The 17,830-nt window shown below is 40.1% G+C and overlaps 1 protein-coding gene across 1 annotated transcript; it reads right to left on the bottom strand.

Moving 5' to 3' along the window:
- Window positions 1-83: 83 nt before the first annotated feature.
- LOC121781324 (putative receptor-like protein kinase At3g47110) lies at window positions 84-16,782 on the bottom strand. The gene is made up of 6 exons (XM_042179070.1): window positions 16,572-16,782; window positions 16,195-16,517; window positions 5,765-6,197; window positions 4,004-4,216; window positions 961-2,805; window positions 84-855 (listed from the first exon to the last, which is right to left on the bottom strand). The coding sequence occupies exons 1-6, from the start codon at window positions 16,780-16,782 to the stop codon at window positions 509-511; spliced, it is 3,372 nt and encodes a 1,123-aa protein (XP_042035004.1). The 3' UTR covers window positions 84-508.
- Between the last annotated feature and the right edge of the window lie 1,048 nt (window positions 16,783-17,830).

The raw sequence follows: 17,830 nt of genomic DNA, 5'->3' as shown, positions 1-17,830 counted from the left end.
TCAACGTTGCCGCCATAGGTAGGATCGAGTGGCTCTAGATACCAGATTTGTTGGATATTTGACACACAAAATATAGGAACACTCAACAAGTATAAAATATGGAGGATAAGTATTGATAGACTTCTCACAAAAAGGATTACAAAAAACACTCAAACTAAAAGTGCTACAGCACTACAAATCTTTCTTTCTTCCTAACTTGAGCTACGGCTCTTCCTCTAATTCTAACTCACAATTCTAATTTTTGATTGATATTACAATTACTAACTAAACACCTATTTATAGAAGTTAAAGTCGGTCATCTAAGCCGACATAGTACATCTAGTTAATTCTAGTAAGCTCCTTAATTAATTTAATATTCCCAAATGCATGCCAACTGTAATCTTCTCGAGAACTCCAGCCCTTCATGTTAATCAACTTGAATTTATCCTTTCTTGATTTCTCCACAATGTTCACCAAGCTTCCAATACTTTAATAAACTTAATATTTCTTAATTATGAAGTAATTGAGTTTAATAATTCAACATTACCCTTGTTGCATAGATCCTTTGGAGAGTGTTCGCTGCTTCAATCATGTTGATTCTCTCATGAGGTGTAGTGGCTAAACATTTCATTGCCAACTCAAAAATTGACAACACGCATTGCTCCTTTGCACATAAATCCCGATCTTCGCTAGATAGGAAAACGGGTGCAATAGGAACTGAGTTTTCTTGTAATGATTCACTTACCCACTCTTTCAACCTCATTTCCCCATCAAACATATCATCTGTTGGCTTCTTCCCTGTAAACAGCTCGAGCAACATTATCCCGAAACTGTACACATCTCCTTGTGTGGACACTCTCCCTTCCATTCCCAACTCTATCCATGCAACATGCATCATAAGCATTCGATTAAACATTGCTATTTTTATAAAGAAAAAACTGTAATATCATTGAAGATGAAAAGTTTAGAATTATGCATCACCTGGTGCTGCATTGCCGATAGTTGCCAATGTTTGTGTTTGAACGACAACTTCTCCATCGTCAAAAAGTTTGCCAATACCAAAATCACCAAGATGAGCGACCAAGTCTTCATCAAGCAAAACATTACTTGGCTTTACATCACGATGGACAACTGGGCATGTATGGCCATGGTGAAGATATTCCAAGGCTGCTGCAACATCTATTGCTATCTTCAGTCTCTGGATAAGATCTAGACAATGCATACTGGAATATAACCATTTATCCAAGCTCCCATTCGGCATATATGTGAGAACCAAAGCTTTAAACTCTGGGCTACTGCAACATCCAATAACACGAACTATATTTCTGTGTCGAATGCTCCCAAGTATCTCAGTTTCAGTATAGAAGCTCCTTTCTGCTCCTTGTAGTTGCAAGTTAAAAACTTTTACTGCAACTTTCAACCCATTAGAAAGTGTTGCTTCAAATACCGAACCAAAGCTTCCTTTTCCTAGAAGGTTGCTCTCACTAAAACCACTAGTTCCCCGCTCTAGTTCTATGTAAGAAACTCTTCTATATTCCGTCACCGGTAAAATAGCAGTGGGAAGTAGTGTTGATTTCCTCGGTTTAAATTTATTTATAAACACAAGGATGACAATCACCATAGTCATAGCTAAAATCACAGAAGGCACTATAAATTTCATCAAGCTTTTTGATCTATGATGATTTATTGTGCATGGTGGAACTTTAAATCTTATTGGACCACAAAGGGCAAGGTTGTTGGAAAAAGATTGATCACTCAAGTTACCAAAACAACCCCTATCTGGAATTTCCCCAACCAATTTGTTGTTGGACAGATTGAAATACTCGAGAAAACGAAGGTCTTCTAATGACTTGGGGATAGATCCAGAAAGGTTATTGTAAGATAAATCCAATGAATTCAAATTTCTAACATTTGCTAAGGATTGGGGAATAGATCCGTCCAACAAATTAGTTGATAAGTAGAGAGATTCTAATGACTCGCATCCACCAATTGAGCTGGGGATATTACCTGAAAATTGATTAGAGGATAAGTCTAGATAGGAGATTGACTTCAAATTTCCAAGTAGAGATGACAATTGACCAATCAAATGATTTGAGGACAAACTCAATTTCACGAGGTCGGTAAGATTCCAGAAGTTGGGAGGGATGGTGGAATTCAACAGGTTGTAGCCTAAGTTGATGATTCTCAAGGATTGAACTTCACCTAAACACTTTGGTATTGAACCCGCAAGCATGTTTTCGTGAAGGTACAACTCCCCCAAAATATTCATTCGGCAAACGTCGTTAGAGATAGGCCCTTCAAACTTATTCCCGTCAAGATACATTCTTTGGAGTTTCTTCATATTCCCAATTGATGGTGGAATGGGTCCACGCAGCTGATTACCTCCCAGTCCAATTAACAACACACTACTTAAATTTCCAATTTGAGAAGGAATGGCACCCACGATGTGGCTGTTTTGTAGCCAAATACTTCGGAGAGAAGAGGAAAAGTTCCCAATAGAAGCAGATAGGATACCATTCAGTGAATTGTCTGATACCACCAAGTACTTCAAATTTCGACATTTAGTCAAAGAAGAGAGAAATGTCAACTCCTGAGTTGAAGATTCCTCTCCGCTCAAATGATTATGATCGAGCATTAGCATCTGAAGCTGTTTCAAATTACCAAGGTCTGGTATGGAGCCAATGAAGGAGTTACAGCTCAAGTCCAACTCCATAAGTTTAGAAGCATTGTTGACGGTGCTTGGAATTGGACCATTGAGTCTGTTAGAATACAAATAAAGTAATTCAAGATTGAGAAGTGAAATCCCCATATTTGAAGGAAGAGTGCCTGAAAAATGAAAACTCATTGAGTGAAAGATTTTATTCTTTAAGGTTGAATGTGGAAGACTTAACAATGCAGCTACTTTCTTTAAGGTTGAATATGGAAGACTTAACAATGCAGCTACTTTCTGTAATTTTTCATGTTATCAAAAGAAAATGTTAAAAGTGAATAATGGTGAAAAGAAAGTTGGTGATAAGCTAAATGTATATATAAATATAACTTACTATAGAAAACATACATGTCGAACTTTCTTTAAACAATATGCAGAAATCGTATGATAAAAGAAAAAAAATTGATGACGTACCTATTAACAGTGGTGAAGCCAGAAATTTTAAAATTGGGGACCCAAATTATCGTTAATATTTATAGGATTTTTTCAATATTCGTGACATCGATAGTTCGAAATAACTAATATTTTCAATACTGTATAATGGATGGAATTTTTTATGATGTTTAAATGTCACCATAGAAAATATCAACTAAAAAATATATTATAACGAATACTCCCTCTGTTTTTTTAAAAATAGGAATATTTGAAATGACACGGGTTTTAATGCACAATTTGATAAAGTAAGATGGAGAAAAAAAATTGGTAAAGTAGGAGAGATGGAGAGAAAAGAGTAATGGAATTAATGTTAGTGGATTATGGGGCCCACTTTAAGTTGTTAATTGTAGTAGTATAAGTGGTAAATAAATTGATGTATAGGGATGTAAAGATTTCCTAAAATAGAAAGTTTGAAAGTTGCTATTTTTAAAGAACGTACTAAAATGGAAAGAGTTGCTATTTTTAAAAAACGGAGGGAGTACTAGAATACAATAATTATTTTTTTATTATTAGCATTTTGCTCTTGCTCAGATCACTTGGGAGCCTGATATTTGAATTACTAGAATTTATTGTTGTAAGAAACAAATCAGAATTTTACTTTGCAAATTAAACTATATATGAAAGCACAGTGACCATATAGAGAATCCACGTGTTCAAAGAAGACATGTTGAATATGGAGGTTGGGATATTTCCGGTTAAAGAGGCGTTTGCAAGGTCTAATAGATCTAGTTGTTTAAGTTTCCCTATCTCGGCTGGAATTCCTCCTGAAATTGTGATATTTAAAGAAAGTCTACCATTGATCATCGCAAGACTTAGATGCAATTTCGATATGAAAGCTGTAAAATAAGATACTGGTACTATATTTGAACGGGATGTTACCACTGAGATTGTTGTCGGATAATGCCAAGATCTCAAGATGTGTGCATTTCCATATATTTGGTGGAATGTTTCCAGACAAACTGTTGTTAGAGAGGTCGATGAATTTCAATGAAGAAATGTTGAACACTGAAGATGGAATATATCCGGTTAGAGAGGAGTCTGGGATACTTAATGTCTCGAGCCGTGAAAGATTCCCTATTTCTTCAGGGATCACTGCATTTTTGGAAGTAGGAAGATAACATGAGAGGATGCCTTTTAACACAACCGTTTGGGTATGATCCTTGTTTGATACAACAACCTGGTTTCATCATATAATTATTTATTTTTTCAAAACCATGCATCATGTAAATCATACTAGCTGGTAACAAAATGACTAACAGTTTTGTAAAAAAGAAATACTGCCTCTGTCCCGAAAAAGGAGTCCATAGTTGACTTGACACAAGTTTTAATAAATGTAAAGTAAAAGAAGAAAATACTTAGTGGAATATGAGCCTGATCAATTGTATATATTTTAGTTTTATAACAAGATGGGAGTGTAATAAGCTAGTAAAATATGGCCTGATGTCTCATTTGTTAGTTGAGTGATTTTTTATAGAAACGATGTAAAAATCGTTAGAAAGAGAGGCATGTGCATAATACCTATGAAATCATTAGAGCCAATCCACAACACTCTAAGCATACTCAAACTTCCAATTTCACTTGGAATTTTTCCACTGAAATGATTAACAGATAATTCCAAGACTTGAAGGTGGGTTCATTTCCATATGTTTGGTGGAATTTCTCCAGAAAGTTGATTGGTCCAAAGAGTAAGTACTTCAATATTTGGAAGACGGTCGCATATATCACTTGGGATATTTCCAGATAAACTGTGGTTAGAGAGGTCCATGAATTTCAATGAAAATATGTTGAACACCGAAGATGGAATATTTCCGGTAAGAGGGGAGTCTGGGATGCTTAACACCTCTAACTGTGAAAGATTCCCTATTTCTTCAGGGATCATTCCTGAAAAAATATTTTTGCTAAACAATTAGGAAACCCTTGGCTTCATCTTCATTTCCCATTATGCTTTTGAGTAAGTTTAGTTTGAATAGGCGTTTATGTGCTTAGCATATGTTTGATAAAAAAACTGATTTAGTTAGATACACATTTATTTCATCTAAATCATCTTTTCAATCATAGTAGCCGGGTAAAAATTATTTCTAAACCCAACTATAGCACAGTTTCGACTTCCGAATTTATAGGAAAATAATTACAGAAAAATCAAAGAAATCCTAATTTCTTAAAAATAAAATTTAGTAATATTATCAAATTGACAGCAAAATAATAAAACCAACATTCTCTATCCAATCTAAATACCCTAGGAATTTAAAAGGAAAAAAATAAAATGACAAAAGTAAAATAAAATTTACTCAAACAATAAATTGACAATTTTGTCGTCCGACGGCCTAATTTCATTTTCTATTGATGTTTTTGCTTTGCATGTTGGAAATGCATCTAAAATTGATATCTGGACGCATTTAATTTTAATGTAAAATTGATAAAGTAAGATAATTATAAAAAAAATATATTATTAATAAATGAAACTCACTTAACTAGAGAGATACTAAAATGGTAAAATGGAAAAATATGATTAATTTTTAAGGATGAAGGTGGTATACAGAATAGACAATATAATTACTTTCAAATCGTTTATCCATTTCAAATTATGGAATAGTAATATAGAAATCAAATGTAGAGGTAGTTAAAGAGAGATGCGTTTACCTCTGAAATCGTTCAAGCCTAAGTACAGCTCTTTAAGTCTACTCAAACTTCCAATTTCACTTGGGATTTTTCCCGTGAAACTGTTGAAACTGATGTCCAAATATCTGAGAAACGTAAGGTTTCCAAGATGTGGAGCAACAGTTCCAACAAGGCCGTAGCCAGAGAGATTAAGAGCTGTGACACGGCGGTGTTTGAGGCCGCACGACACACCAATCCAATTACAGACTGATGTATTGTTTTGGGACCAATTGGTGCTCAAGATAGCATAAGGGTCGGAAGTGATGGAGTTTTTGAAGGAAATAAGTGCATGCTTATCAGTGGAGATAGAATTCAAGGAGAAGGCAAAGCTATGTAATAACAAGACTGAAACGGCAAATGACAAAATAAAATTCTCCATTACTTTTCTGTTTAGTTTTGTTTGGTAGACGGTGTTCTTTATAACAGACTCAATATAGTTATCATTTGATATGTAAAAAATCATGGATTAAATATGCCCGGTCAATGGATTTTGACCAAATAATAAATGTGACGAGACATTTAATTTTGTGAAATTAAATGACATAGCGTCGATCTACATTTTACGTAGGTAAATGTAGTATATTCACTTTCTCAAATCCGATTTCCGGTGAGTGAGAAATAGTGGATTAAAGTTGGGCATAATTAGCTTTTAATTAAAGCTTGGAGATGGAGCTTAGGGAATAATTAACTAGTGTTAATTATCCCACATTGGAGGATTAACACATCTTTAATGTGTATAAATTAAGTGACTTTATGTTACTTAATAATTATAGTGGACCAAGATGGGTGAAAGAGCCCACACGCGCGCACACGCGCGCGCCGCCGCCGCCGCCCGCCCGCCCGAGCCCGAGCCCGTGCTCGCGGGCGCGGGCCGCGGGCCGCGGGCCTCGGGCCCGATCGCGATCTCGATCTCGGACTTGGACTTGGACTTGGACTTGGATCTTGGCAATTGGTCTTTGGGCTTGGTGCTTGGCCCAAACTATTCTTTTTGGACCACCGCCGAGTTGGATGGCTTGACACGTCGTCAAGCGAGGCACAGTCACGGTTGCCACGTGAGAAATCCACACGCTCCACACACGGGTGGCACATTACAGCCACACGCCTGTAACCGACGTCGGTTACGTTTTTGCCATGATGAGCCTTCAATGGCTGGTTGACCCTGCATGGTGGTTGGCCTATAAATAGGCTAGCCATACCACTGCATTAGGACACACACCTACAAGCATTCTCTGCATAAGCTCTCTCCCTCTCCCTGCATTGTCTTTCTGTCGAAGCTCTGCCCTCTCCTCCATCCCGTTCGCCGGAGCTCTGCTGATTGCGGTGCTGCATCAGAAGAGACGTAGCCGTTTTACCTTTGGGGACGACACGCCAAACCGAGAGCACTACCGGGGCGTATCTCGTCTTGCGGGAAGAGGCCTCCTCGACTCGGCTGTCATAGCATACTGGTTTAGTTGTTTCATTTTCATTGTAACTTCAGTTCTTTTTTGTATTCCTTCTTTTGGGTTGTATTACGCCCGGTTTTGTTATCTTGTAATCCCAGAAACCAACATGATATAAAAGGAGTATGATTTTTAAAATTTATTTGAGTCTTCGTCAATGAAATATATGTAACCCAAAATATGCATGTGGAATTTATTAATGGGATTCTTGTAAACGTATATATGAGGATGAGAAGGATACTTGTATGTCACTTTCTGTAGCTACAAAGCGACATTGTAATGTGGAAATTTATGAGTACTAACAAAATTAAGAACATGTTAAGAAACAAATGAAGACGATGTCTATGTATGTGTTGAGTATTCAATGGGGCAAGCGATGGTCGTCGTGTCAACTCAACTTGCCACACTTTAATTTTTTGTTTAAAATAATGCAAAATAATGGAGTATACGAGATATGAAGATTTTGGATGTGGTTTCAATTAAATTCATAGTCTAATATGATACGGACATTTTGATATATTTGATATGAACATTTTGATATATATGCATTAACGTCTAATAAACACTGATTGCTTATAGCTACAAAATTCATCTAAAGTTTTACTACCCATTACAATATTTTCTATTAGAATTATACGATCAATACTTCTGTGTCAGTGTCACTATATCTATACATCATGATTTAGGATAGTTAGAAGAAATTTAAATGTAATGACAAAATTTTGGAAAAACAATTTCTGTCTACATATGACATTACGTGATCAACAGGGCAAATGAGACTGTGATACGATCCCATATCTTAGGAAATCACAATTATTTAGTTATCTTTTATTTCACCATATCTTTTCCATATCTTAGTTTTCTTATTCAATAAATTAGGGTAGTATTCTAGTATTATAAATAGGAGAGCTTGTTATCATATTTAATCATTCAACAATGAATCAATGAATATATTATTTTGGCCAAATGCCTCGCATTATGCTTTCAATCCATAATTCCCTACGCTACCTGTTGCCCGACGGAAGGTCTCCGCGCACAACCGGAACGTATATCTGATCTGTAGTCGTTGCCCGACGGGTTGGAACCCGCGCACAGCCGCCCAGATCCATATCTTCTCCGACCCTCACGGGCGCCGGATTATCTTTATCTTGTTATTGTCCGTTTTATCGGATCGTTAGGGATTTAGGTCCTTAACAACTGGTGCTTTCATCGTGATCTCACCCTCCCACCATCTCGAGCCGAAGCTACACCGCTGCCCGACGGAAAATAGTCCGCGCACAGCAACTGCTTTGGGTGTCGAGTCCGGCCTGTCCGCCGAGCTCTAGCCGCCGGACAACTCTACTTCTGCAACGCCCGACGGGAAGGATTCCCGCATGCCGCGTCGAAGTCAACCGATCATCATCCACCACAGCCACGCCTCAGTCCGTCAACATGTCATACGACTATCACCGTCGTCAATACGACCCTCCTCAGGTCGCGCAGCAGTTACATCCTTACCAGCCGGTCCGACCACGACGTGCAACCTGCTGGGACCCTCTGGGCAGCCGCGATCCACCGGGTATTCCGCCCCATGATCAGCCGCCGCCCAGGTACAGGCGTGAACCCTACGGTCCTCCGCCACCTCACCAAATGGGGTCTATCCAGACGCGCCGTCCCATCTGTTGGGATCCTCCCGGTACCCGACCACTACCGAGTTTCCAACGTTATGACCCACCATAGTCAAGGCAGCCTTCGTGTTGGGAACCACCACCCCACCATGCATCGCAAGGATAGTCGGATTATGAACCCGTTTCCAGTAAACTAGATCGCGTTTTGGACAGATTGGACAAATTCGATGCTTGGAGAGACGACACAGATCGCCGCTTCGAGAATCTTGAGACCGAACCTCCTTCCGGTTTCAACGACGACGATGGTTGGGATTATGAGGATGTGCGTCGGCAGAGATCGGGAAATAGGGGTTTGCGTGGGAGAATCTTAGGAAATCACAATTATTTAGTTATCTTTTATTTCACCATATCTTTTCCATATCTTAGTTTTCTTATTCAATAAGTTAGGGTAGTATTCTAGTATTATAAATAGGAGAGCTTGTTATCATATTTAATCATTCAACAATGAATCAATGAATATATTATTTTGGCCAAATGCCTCGCATTATGCTTTCAATCCATAATTCCCTACGATACCTGTTGCCCGACGGAAGGTCTCCGCGCACAACAGGAACGTATATCTGATCTGTAGTCGTTGCCCGACGGGTTGGAACCCGTGCACAGCCGCCCAGATCCATATCTCCGCCGACCCTCACGGGCGCCGGATTATCTTTATCTTGTTATTGTCCGTTTTATCGGATCGTTAGGGATTTAGGTCCTTAACAGACTGAGTCGTTGTCAACTCAAGTCTTTCAACTATTGTTTTTATGTCAAAACATGCACGAACATAAATCTATCAAATCGTTCAATATTATTGCAATTATATGTGCTGTGAACTAATTTCAAATTGATATTAACAAGTGCAAGCTTCATCATTTCATTAATATTATTGCATTTATATGTGCTGTGAATTAAGTCACTCAGTATATGAGATATGAAGATTTTGGATGTGGTTTCAATTAAATTCATAGTCTAATATGATATGAACATTTTGTTGGAAACACTAACCGGGTGTAATACAACCCGAGAAAAGAGAAAAGAAAAACAGAAACGAAAATTACAATGGAAATTCGAAACTATAAAGATAAACTTAGCCAAGTCGAGGAAGGCATCTTTCCGCAAGACGAGATACGCCCCGGTAGTGTTCTCGGTTTTGGCGTGTCGTCCCCAAAGATAAAACGGCTACGTCTCATTCGTTGCAACACCGCAGTTGGAACGAGCTCCGACGAACTGGAAGAGGAAGAGGGCAGAGCTTCGAAAACTATGCAGAGAGAGGAAGTATGCTTGTGATTTGCAGTGTGTGAAATGGCTAGCCTATTTATAGGCCAAGCCACCATGCAGGGTCAAGCCATGAAGGCTCATCATGGCAGATTCGCAACCGTCGGTGGTTACAAGCGTGTGGCAGGAGTGTGCCTTTCGCGTGTGGAGCGTGTGGATTTCTCACGTGGCAGCTCTGACTGTGCCACGCTTGACGAGGTGTCAAGCCACTTGGATTGCTGACTCAGCGGTGGTCTAAAAAGATTAAGTTTGGGCCAAGCACCAAGCCCAAAGACCAATTGCCAAGATCCAAGTCCAGGTCCAAGATCAAGATCAATATCGAGATCGAGATCGGGATCGGGCCCGAGCTCAAGGCCCGCGACCACGAGCACGGGCTCAGGCTGGCTGCGGCGGCGGCGCGCGCGTGTGGGCTCTTTCACCCATCTTGGTCCACTATAATTATTAAGTAACATAAAGTCACTTAATTTAAACACATTAAAAGATGTGTCACTTCTCCAATGTGGAATAATTAACACTAGTTAATTATTCCTTAAGCTCAAACTCCAAGCTTTAATTAAAGCTAATTATGCCCAACTTTAATCCACTATTTCTCACTCACCGGAAATCGGATTTGAGAAAGTGAATATACTACATTTATCTACGTAAAATGTAGATCGACGCTATATCATTTAATTTCACAAAATTAAATGTCTCGTCATTTTTATTATTTGGTCAAAATCCATTGACCGGGCATATTGTACACCATGATTTCTACAATCCCCCACATGAGTGGAAATAGCCAAATGCATAAGAATAAGGATACACAGGCGGCTTAGTAGCGCGATGCTTTGAACTAATCCCCCACGGTGTGCACCGAGACAATGGTGTTAACGCTTAAACACCTCAACCTCATCCGTTCTCACGTTTTGTGTCCATTGCGGTCTTGGACACCACATTGGATTCATAAGTGCGTTTTTATGAAGCGACCACACTTCGCACTTACATAGGTGATTCTTAGTCAAGTACCTTGCCATACTTGGTCTCCTTGAGAACTCCATCTCTTTGAGATCCTTAAGAACCATTAAAAGTCATAGACTTAGCCTTTACCACTAGGCAAGTTCTCCAACACTCTATTGCTCTCTAGGGAATAGATATAGTTGAGTGTTTCTCATGAACTCTCATAGCTTAGTTGTCCCTTTGAACCAAGTTCTTGGGATCTCCAGTCATCATGGTTGGGTTACCACTATGATAATTCTTTGGTTTGTGGATTTCAAACCCATTCCCTCTAGCAACTTATTCATTTGATCACGGTTTAACCCTTTGGTTAGGGGATCCGCTAGATTATCTATTGACTTCACATAGTCAATTGTAATCACCCTTGTTGTGATCAAATGTCTCACGGTGTTATGTCGTCGACGTATATGTCGAGACTTACCATTATAGAAGCCATTGTTTGCCCTTCCAATAGCTGCTTGGCTATCGCAGTGGATCAGCACTGGTGGTACTGGCTTAGACCAACATGGAATATCTTCAAGGAAGTTCTTAAGCCACTCGGCTTCCTCACCAGCCTTATCTACGGCAATGACCTCCGATTCCATTGTTGATCGGGCTATACATGTCTGTTTTATGGATTTCCACGATACATCACCACCCCCAATAGTAAAGACGTATCCACTTGTTGAAAGTGAGTCTCTATTATCGGATATCCAATTTGCATCACAGTACCCTTCAAGTACCAGGGGGTTTCTCGAGAAGTGTAGCCCATGATTTTGAGTATGTTTTAAATATCTCAAAACCCTCACAAGAGCTCTCCAATGCTCTTTGCTTGGATTGCTCGTGTAACGACTCAACTTGTTCACGGCACAAGCAATGTCAGGTCGAGTGCAATTAGTCAAGTACATAATGCATCCGATGACCCGTGCATACTCTTCTTGTGCAACGGGCTCGCCTTTGTTTTTGCTCAAGTGAACGTCGAATTTGTTCAATATCTTCTCAACATAATGCGATTGTGTTAAGATGATTCCATCAGACGTTCTTAGAATCTTCATTCCAAGAATTACATCGGCTAGACCCATGTCTTTCATGTCAAAGTTTCTCTTTAACATGGCATTTGTATCGTTAATTACTTGAGTGTTGCTACCCAAGATTAACATATCATCAACGTATAGACACACTATAACATGACCGTTATTAGTGCTCTTGATGTAGACACATTTGTCGCACTCGTTGATTTTAAACCCATTTGATAACATCACATTATTAAACTTCAAGTGCCATTGCAATGACGCTTGTTTCAATCCATATAGAGACTTTACGAGCTTGCATACCTTTTTCTCTTGTCCAGGTACTACAAACCCTTCGGGTTGTTCCATATAGATTTCATCCTCTAGTTCACCATTTAGAAACGCGGTCTTTACATCCATTTGATGAATCTCAAGATTGTGCAATGCAGCAATAGCGAGAAGCACTCGGATAGATGTAATCCTTGTTACAGGTGAATAGGTATCGAAGAAGTCATGTCCTTCCTTTTATTTAAAACTACCCTTTACTACTAATCGGGCTTATATTTCCTTTTAAGTGCCCATTTGCAATCTAGAGGTTTCGCAACTTCAGGTAGATCTACCAACACCCAAGTGTGGTTTAGTAAAATTGAATCAATTTTGCTTTGAATAGCTTCTCTCCAATGTAACCCGTCTGGGCCATCGAAGGCTACTTTTATAGATGTCGGTTCTTCATCTAACATAAAAGCAATGTAGTCAGGACCAAATGTTTTTGGTGTTCTGACCCTAATACCACGCCTTAGTGTTGTATCCTTTGGATCGGGCCTTGCACGCTTGCGCGATTCAGGTTCCTCATCCGCTGATTTAGAACTAGTGGCTTCTTCTTCCACTGGTTTAGAACTAGTAGTCTCTTCTTCAATTCTTGTCTCAGAATTAGTTGAGACTTTTTCCTTGTCTTTGCAAGGACATGTATTTTCGGGAAATACAACATTCCTCGACTCAATTGTTGTTCCTGCTGTAATAGTCGATATTTCAGACTTGTAAACAATAAATCGATATGCACTACTCTTAAGTGAATATCCAATGAAGATACAATCAACTGTTTTAGGTCCAATTGTAACTTCTTTGGGCGGAGGAACCATCACCTTTGCCAAACAACCCCACACTTTGAGGTATTTGTAGGATGACTTCCTTCCCTTCCACACTCATAAGGAGTAACATCTTTTTCTTTGAGAGGGATTTTATTCAAGATATAGTTGGCTGTCAAAACAGCTTCCCCCCACACGCTATGTGGTAATCCTGAAGTTAGAAGCAGTGCATTCATCATCTCTTTTACAGTTCGATTTTTGCGTTCTTCAACGTCATTAGATTGTGGTGAATATGGTGCAGTCGTTTGATGGATTATACCACTTGCGTTGCATAATTCCTCAAACAGGGCTACATATTCGCCTACTCTATCGCTTCGAATCGTTTTGATTTTACGACCAAGTTGATTCTCAACTTCGTTCTTATAATTTTTGAACGCTTCTATTGCTTCATCTTTACTTCTTAAAAGATAAATGTAGCAATACCTTGTGCAATCATCTATGAAAGTGATAAAGTACTTTTTACCACCTATAGTTTGCACCATCTTCAAATCACATACATCCGTGTGAATTAATTCAAGGGGTTTTGTGCTTCGTTCAACCGAGTGAAACGACAACTTAGTCATTTTTGCTTCAAGACAAATTTCACATTTATCTTGGGTATCCACTTCATTAGCCTTTAGTAAATCTAAATTCAATAATCTTTTAATGGCTTTTGAATTCACATGTCCCAATCTACAATGCCACAAATTTGAAGACTCAGTCAAATAAGATGAAGTAGATGTTTTATTATTATTAGCCAATGGCTTTGCAACACTGCGAGTTGCCACACTAAGCTTGAAAAGCCCATCGGTTACATAACCTTTTCCGAGGGATTTTCCAAACTTATACAAAGCAAACCTATCAGACTCAAATACAAGTTTAAACCCCTTATTAACTAGTATTGATTCTGACACTAGCTTCTTGCGGATGTCCGGGACATGCAGCACATCCTTCAAAGTGATAGTGATGCCAGACGTCATTGAAAGAGCAGGTTCGCGTAGGTGTCGTTCAAGCAAAGGTGTATCCTACTGATCAGGATAAAACAGTCCCCCAGCTAAACCTGAACCTGGTATCAATAATTCCTCAACCCATTTCTACTGACTAGTATAGTGGATGTAAGGGTCGAATCCCACAGAGATGAATGCGTTTTGGGAATTGTGGTGATATTCTGGAGGGTTTGGTTAGCTACCACGCTTGGGTTGAGTCTCTACCTAGGCAAGAAATTGAAGGTGGTATCCTACTGGCTAGAAGGTGTGAGAGGATTCTGATATGCAACGGTGTACGTGGACATGGTGAAAAGAAAATATTCGAAAAGTATTGGGTTTCTATTTTGGGCTAAACGGAATATCAGAAGGCAGTGGTAGTTGTGGTGACTAGGCTGACAGGTCTTCAAGGTACAATTAAAGGCGAAGGACAAAAAGCAAAAAGAAACATTTAAAAAGCAAAGTGGTCCCCAACATTTGATATGGACATCATCTTCTTCAACAAACACAAACTCAGATCAGATAAACAAAACAGATTCAGCACCATTAAAACACAGATTAACAATTCATAACTCAGATCTACAACCAAAGATTCCAAATCTAAAATCAAACACCGAAACTGAAACTCCGCCTACTGATCAACATGAAAGAAGATAGGAAACACATAACAACACCTTACATTAAACAAACCTCTATGCAATAAAACAGTAAACAGACTATGCTAGCTTCGAAAAGATAAACTACGAAACTGGAAACTCACGATTCGATACTCAAAACAACCAGAAACACTAGATCTAAGCTAACTAGGCAGAAGGAAAAGAAATCAGCGAAGTAAACTGAACACAAAACAACTTAACAGCATAAAACATGTTCGGATCTTCAATCAAAGTACTTCAAAGCAGCGAAATTCAAAAGTAACAAAGATCCAGCGTAAAGGAAAACAAGCAATTTAAACTACGAAAGCGAAATAAAAAGTGTTTTGCCACGCCGGGCGATGGAACTTCTAACTACGATCTTGCTGACTGGATCGAGAACGTCTGGAACTCCGGGAACTTCTGATGATCTTCAAGTGACCATGGCAGTGGCGAGGAACGAGAAACACGAAGGATAATGCTGAAGGAGTGATCTACCGAAGAGAGATTGCTAACTAAGTGTAGGAGTTAACTAACTAATTGATGATGATTCTCTCTCCAAGTGGCTTCCTTTTATAGGGAGGCCTCCCTTGATTTTTAGGGTAGACTCTCTGCGTGAAATGCCCCTTTTGCCCCCTTGCTAGCGGTTAATCTTCCCAACTATCCTTCTTCTCCATCTCGAGCCATTTTAGCATGTATACTGGTCAGTATGAAATCTTTCTGACGCCCTTTTCACTTGAATCATTCCGATGCTTCCCTACTGGCTAAAAAACTCAACCTGCACACTTTGAGCAACTGTTTTTGCAAATATAATCAATTTTGCATATCATACTGACCAGTAACCAAGGCCTAGAATGAGACTTATCAGTCATCATGAGAATCACGTTGCCAATGCCGAGGACTTTGGACGATGCTTGATTCCCCATGTTGATCTTCCTCCCTTCAACAGCAGTGTAGGAGGAAAACTTGCTCCTATCTGAGCAGACATGAGCAGTAGCGCTGGTGTCGATGTACCAGCCACCCTTGTTAACAACAAGGTTAACCTCTTCAGTGACCACAACAATGAGGTCAATTTCATCCCAGTCTTTGAACTCCTTCTCAACGACGTGGGCTGTCGTCTTCTTCTTCTTGCTGCGGCAGTCTTTGGCAAAGTGGCCCGGTTTGCCACATTTGTAGCAGTCGCCTTCAAACTTCTTTGTAGGCTGCTTTCCCTTTCCTTTGTCACTTGGACGATTTGGGCGAGGGCGTTTGTTGGAGGGACCGCCCCGCTCCAACAGGTTGGCTTTTGTATCAAATGAGCCCTTAGCCTTTTGATCGTTTTTTTGCACGTCTGCGTCAATGCGCAGCCTCACGATCAAATCTTCAAAAGTCATCTCCTTTCGCTTGTGCTTGAGGTAGCTTTTGAAGTCCCTCCAGCTAGGTGGAAGCTTCTCAATGGTCGTGCCCGTTGTAAAGTTGTCGGGCAACGCCATTCCTTCGGCAACAAGTTCATGGATGATCATTTGGAACACTTGAACTTGTTCTATGACTGGTCTTGTATCGACCATTTTGTAGTCAAGGAACTTAGCTATTACAAACTTCTTATTTCCCGCATTATCACTGCGGTACTTTCTCTCTAGGTTTTCCCACACTTGCCTAGAGGTGTTTACAACTGAGTATACATTGTACAAACTATCATCTAAAGCATTTAGAATAAAGTTTTTACAAAGGTAATCTTCTCTGCGCCATGAATCATAGTGGGCCATGACTTCGATGTTCGTCTCTTGGTCACTTGGCGCGGGTGGCTCGTCTTCTGTGAGGAAGTTCATGGCGCCCAATGTTGTCAAGTAGAACAACATCTTTTGGTGCCACCTCTTGAAGTCCGAACTTCCAAACTTTGGCGGCTTCTCGGTGGGTGGCATCACTCTTGGTGCCATTGGTGCCGGATTGACCCCATGGAAGGAGCCTATCTCGTTGCCCCGTAGGAGCCAACAGTTGGGTTGGGCATAGAACCCCCCAAGTTCGTGTTGGGCATAGTACCCCCAAGTTCGTGTTGGGCATAGTACCCCAACATTCGTGTTGATCCCGAAAGATCCAACACTAGTATTGAGCCCGAAGGCACCAACACTCAATCCATTAAAGGATCCGAAGGAACCACTAAAAGTGGAACCAACCGAACCACCAAAGGTGGAACCAGTGGACGCCCCAAAGGGGTTGTCCCAAACCCATGGGACAGTTGATGACGCAGCTGGGAAGCCAGGGCTCGGTATCATCGAGATGGTGGATGCGTTGGATGATGCACCGGCCTTAGACAGCTATATTTTCAACCATCCCTCCCCTCGGGATCAGGTGCAATCCGGCCTTAGACAGCCTTGAACTTCCGTCGCCCTCCCTTTCTTCCCCAGTCAGTATATCCGCTTGTCAGGATCGCCCACACCTCTCGGCCAAAACACTAGGTTCACTCAGTCACTCATACCTCACCAGGAATGTTAGGACTGCATTCTCTCAATATGCTCAACCACAATTGCTTCGGACTTGGATCTCACGTGCAGCTACTGAAGGGCTTAAAGGCTTGTAACTGGGCTATTGGTTTGTAATGTTTTGGGGTGGATGTTTCTAATGCTCTAGGTTCAAAACTTCTACTTTATTGAAATGAGAGAACTGTGTGCACTTGGGCTTCAGGTTAGTTGCTTTTCTTGGCTGGCGCTTCTGGCTTGGGTCTCCAACTGGTCAGTAGCTTCTTGTGGCTTCGCCACCCTTATTCCTTCTTTCTTTTTTGTGGTCAAGTTTTTCTGACCATTTTTCTTCATATTCTTCTCTTTTCTTTTTATTTTCTTTTCTTTGTGGCTTCGCCACCCTTATTCCTTCTCTTTTCTTTGGACCTGGGATGACTCCCTAGCCGGTTTTTTTCTTCCTTGAACTTCCAATCACTCTTGCCCAGTTGGATTCTGCTTTCTTGTACACCTTTCTGGCCAGTGAGCTTTA

This window comes from Salvia splendens, chromosome 20, assembly GCF_004379255.2.
Source record: "Salvia splendens isolate huo1 chromosome 20, SspV2, whole genome shotgun sequence".
NCBI lineage: Eukaryota > Viridiplantae > Streptophyta > Magnoliopsida > Lamiales > Lamiaceae > Salvia > Salvia splendens.
The sequence above is the reverse complement of the archived record's forward strand: the minus strand, read 5'-3'. Positions and strand labels throughout refer to the sequence as shown.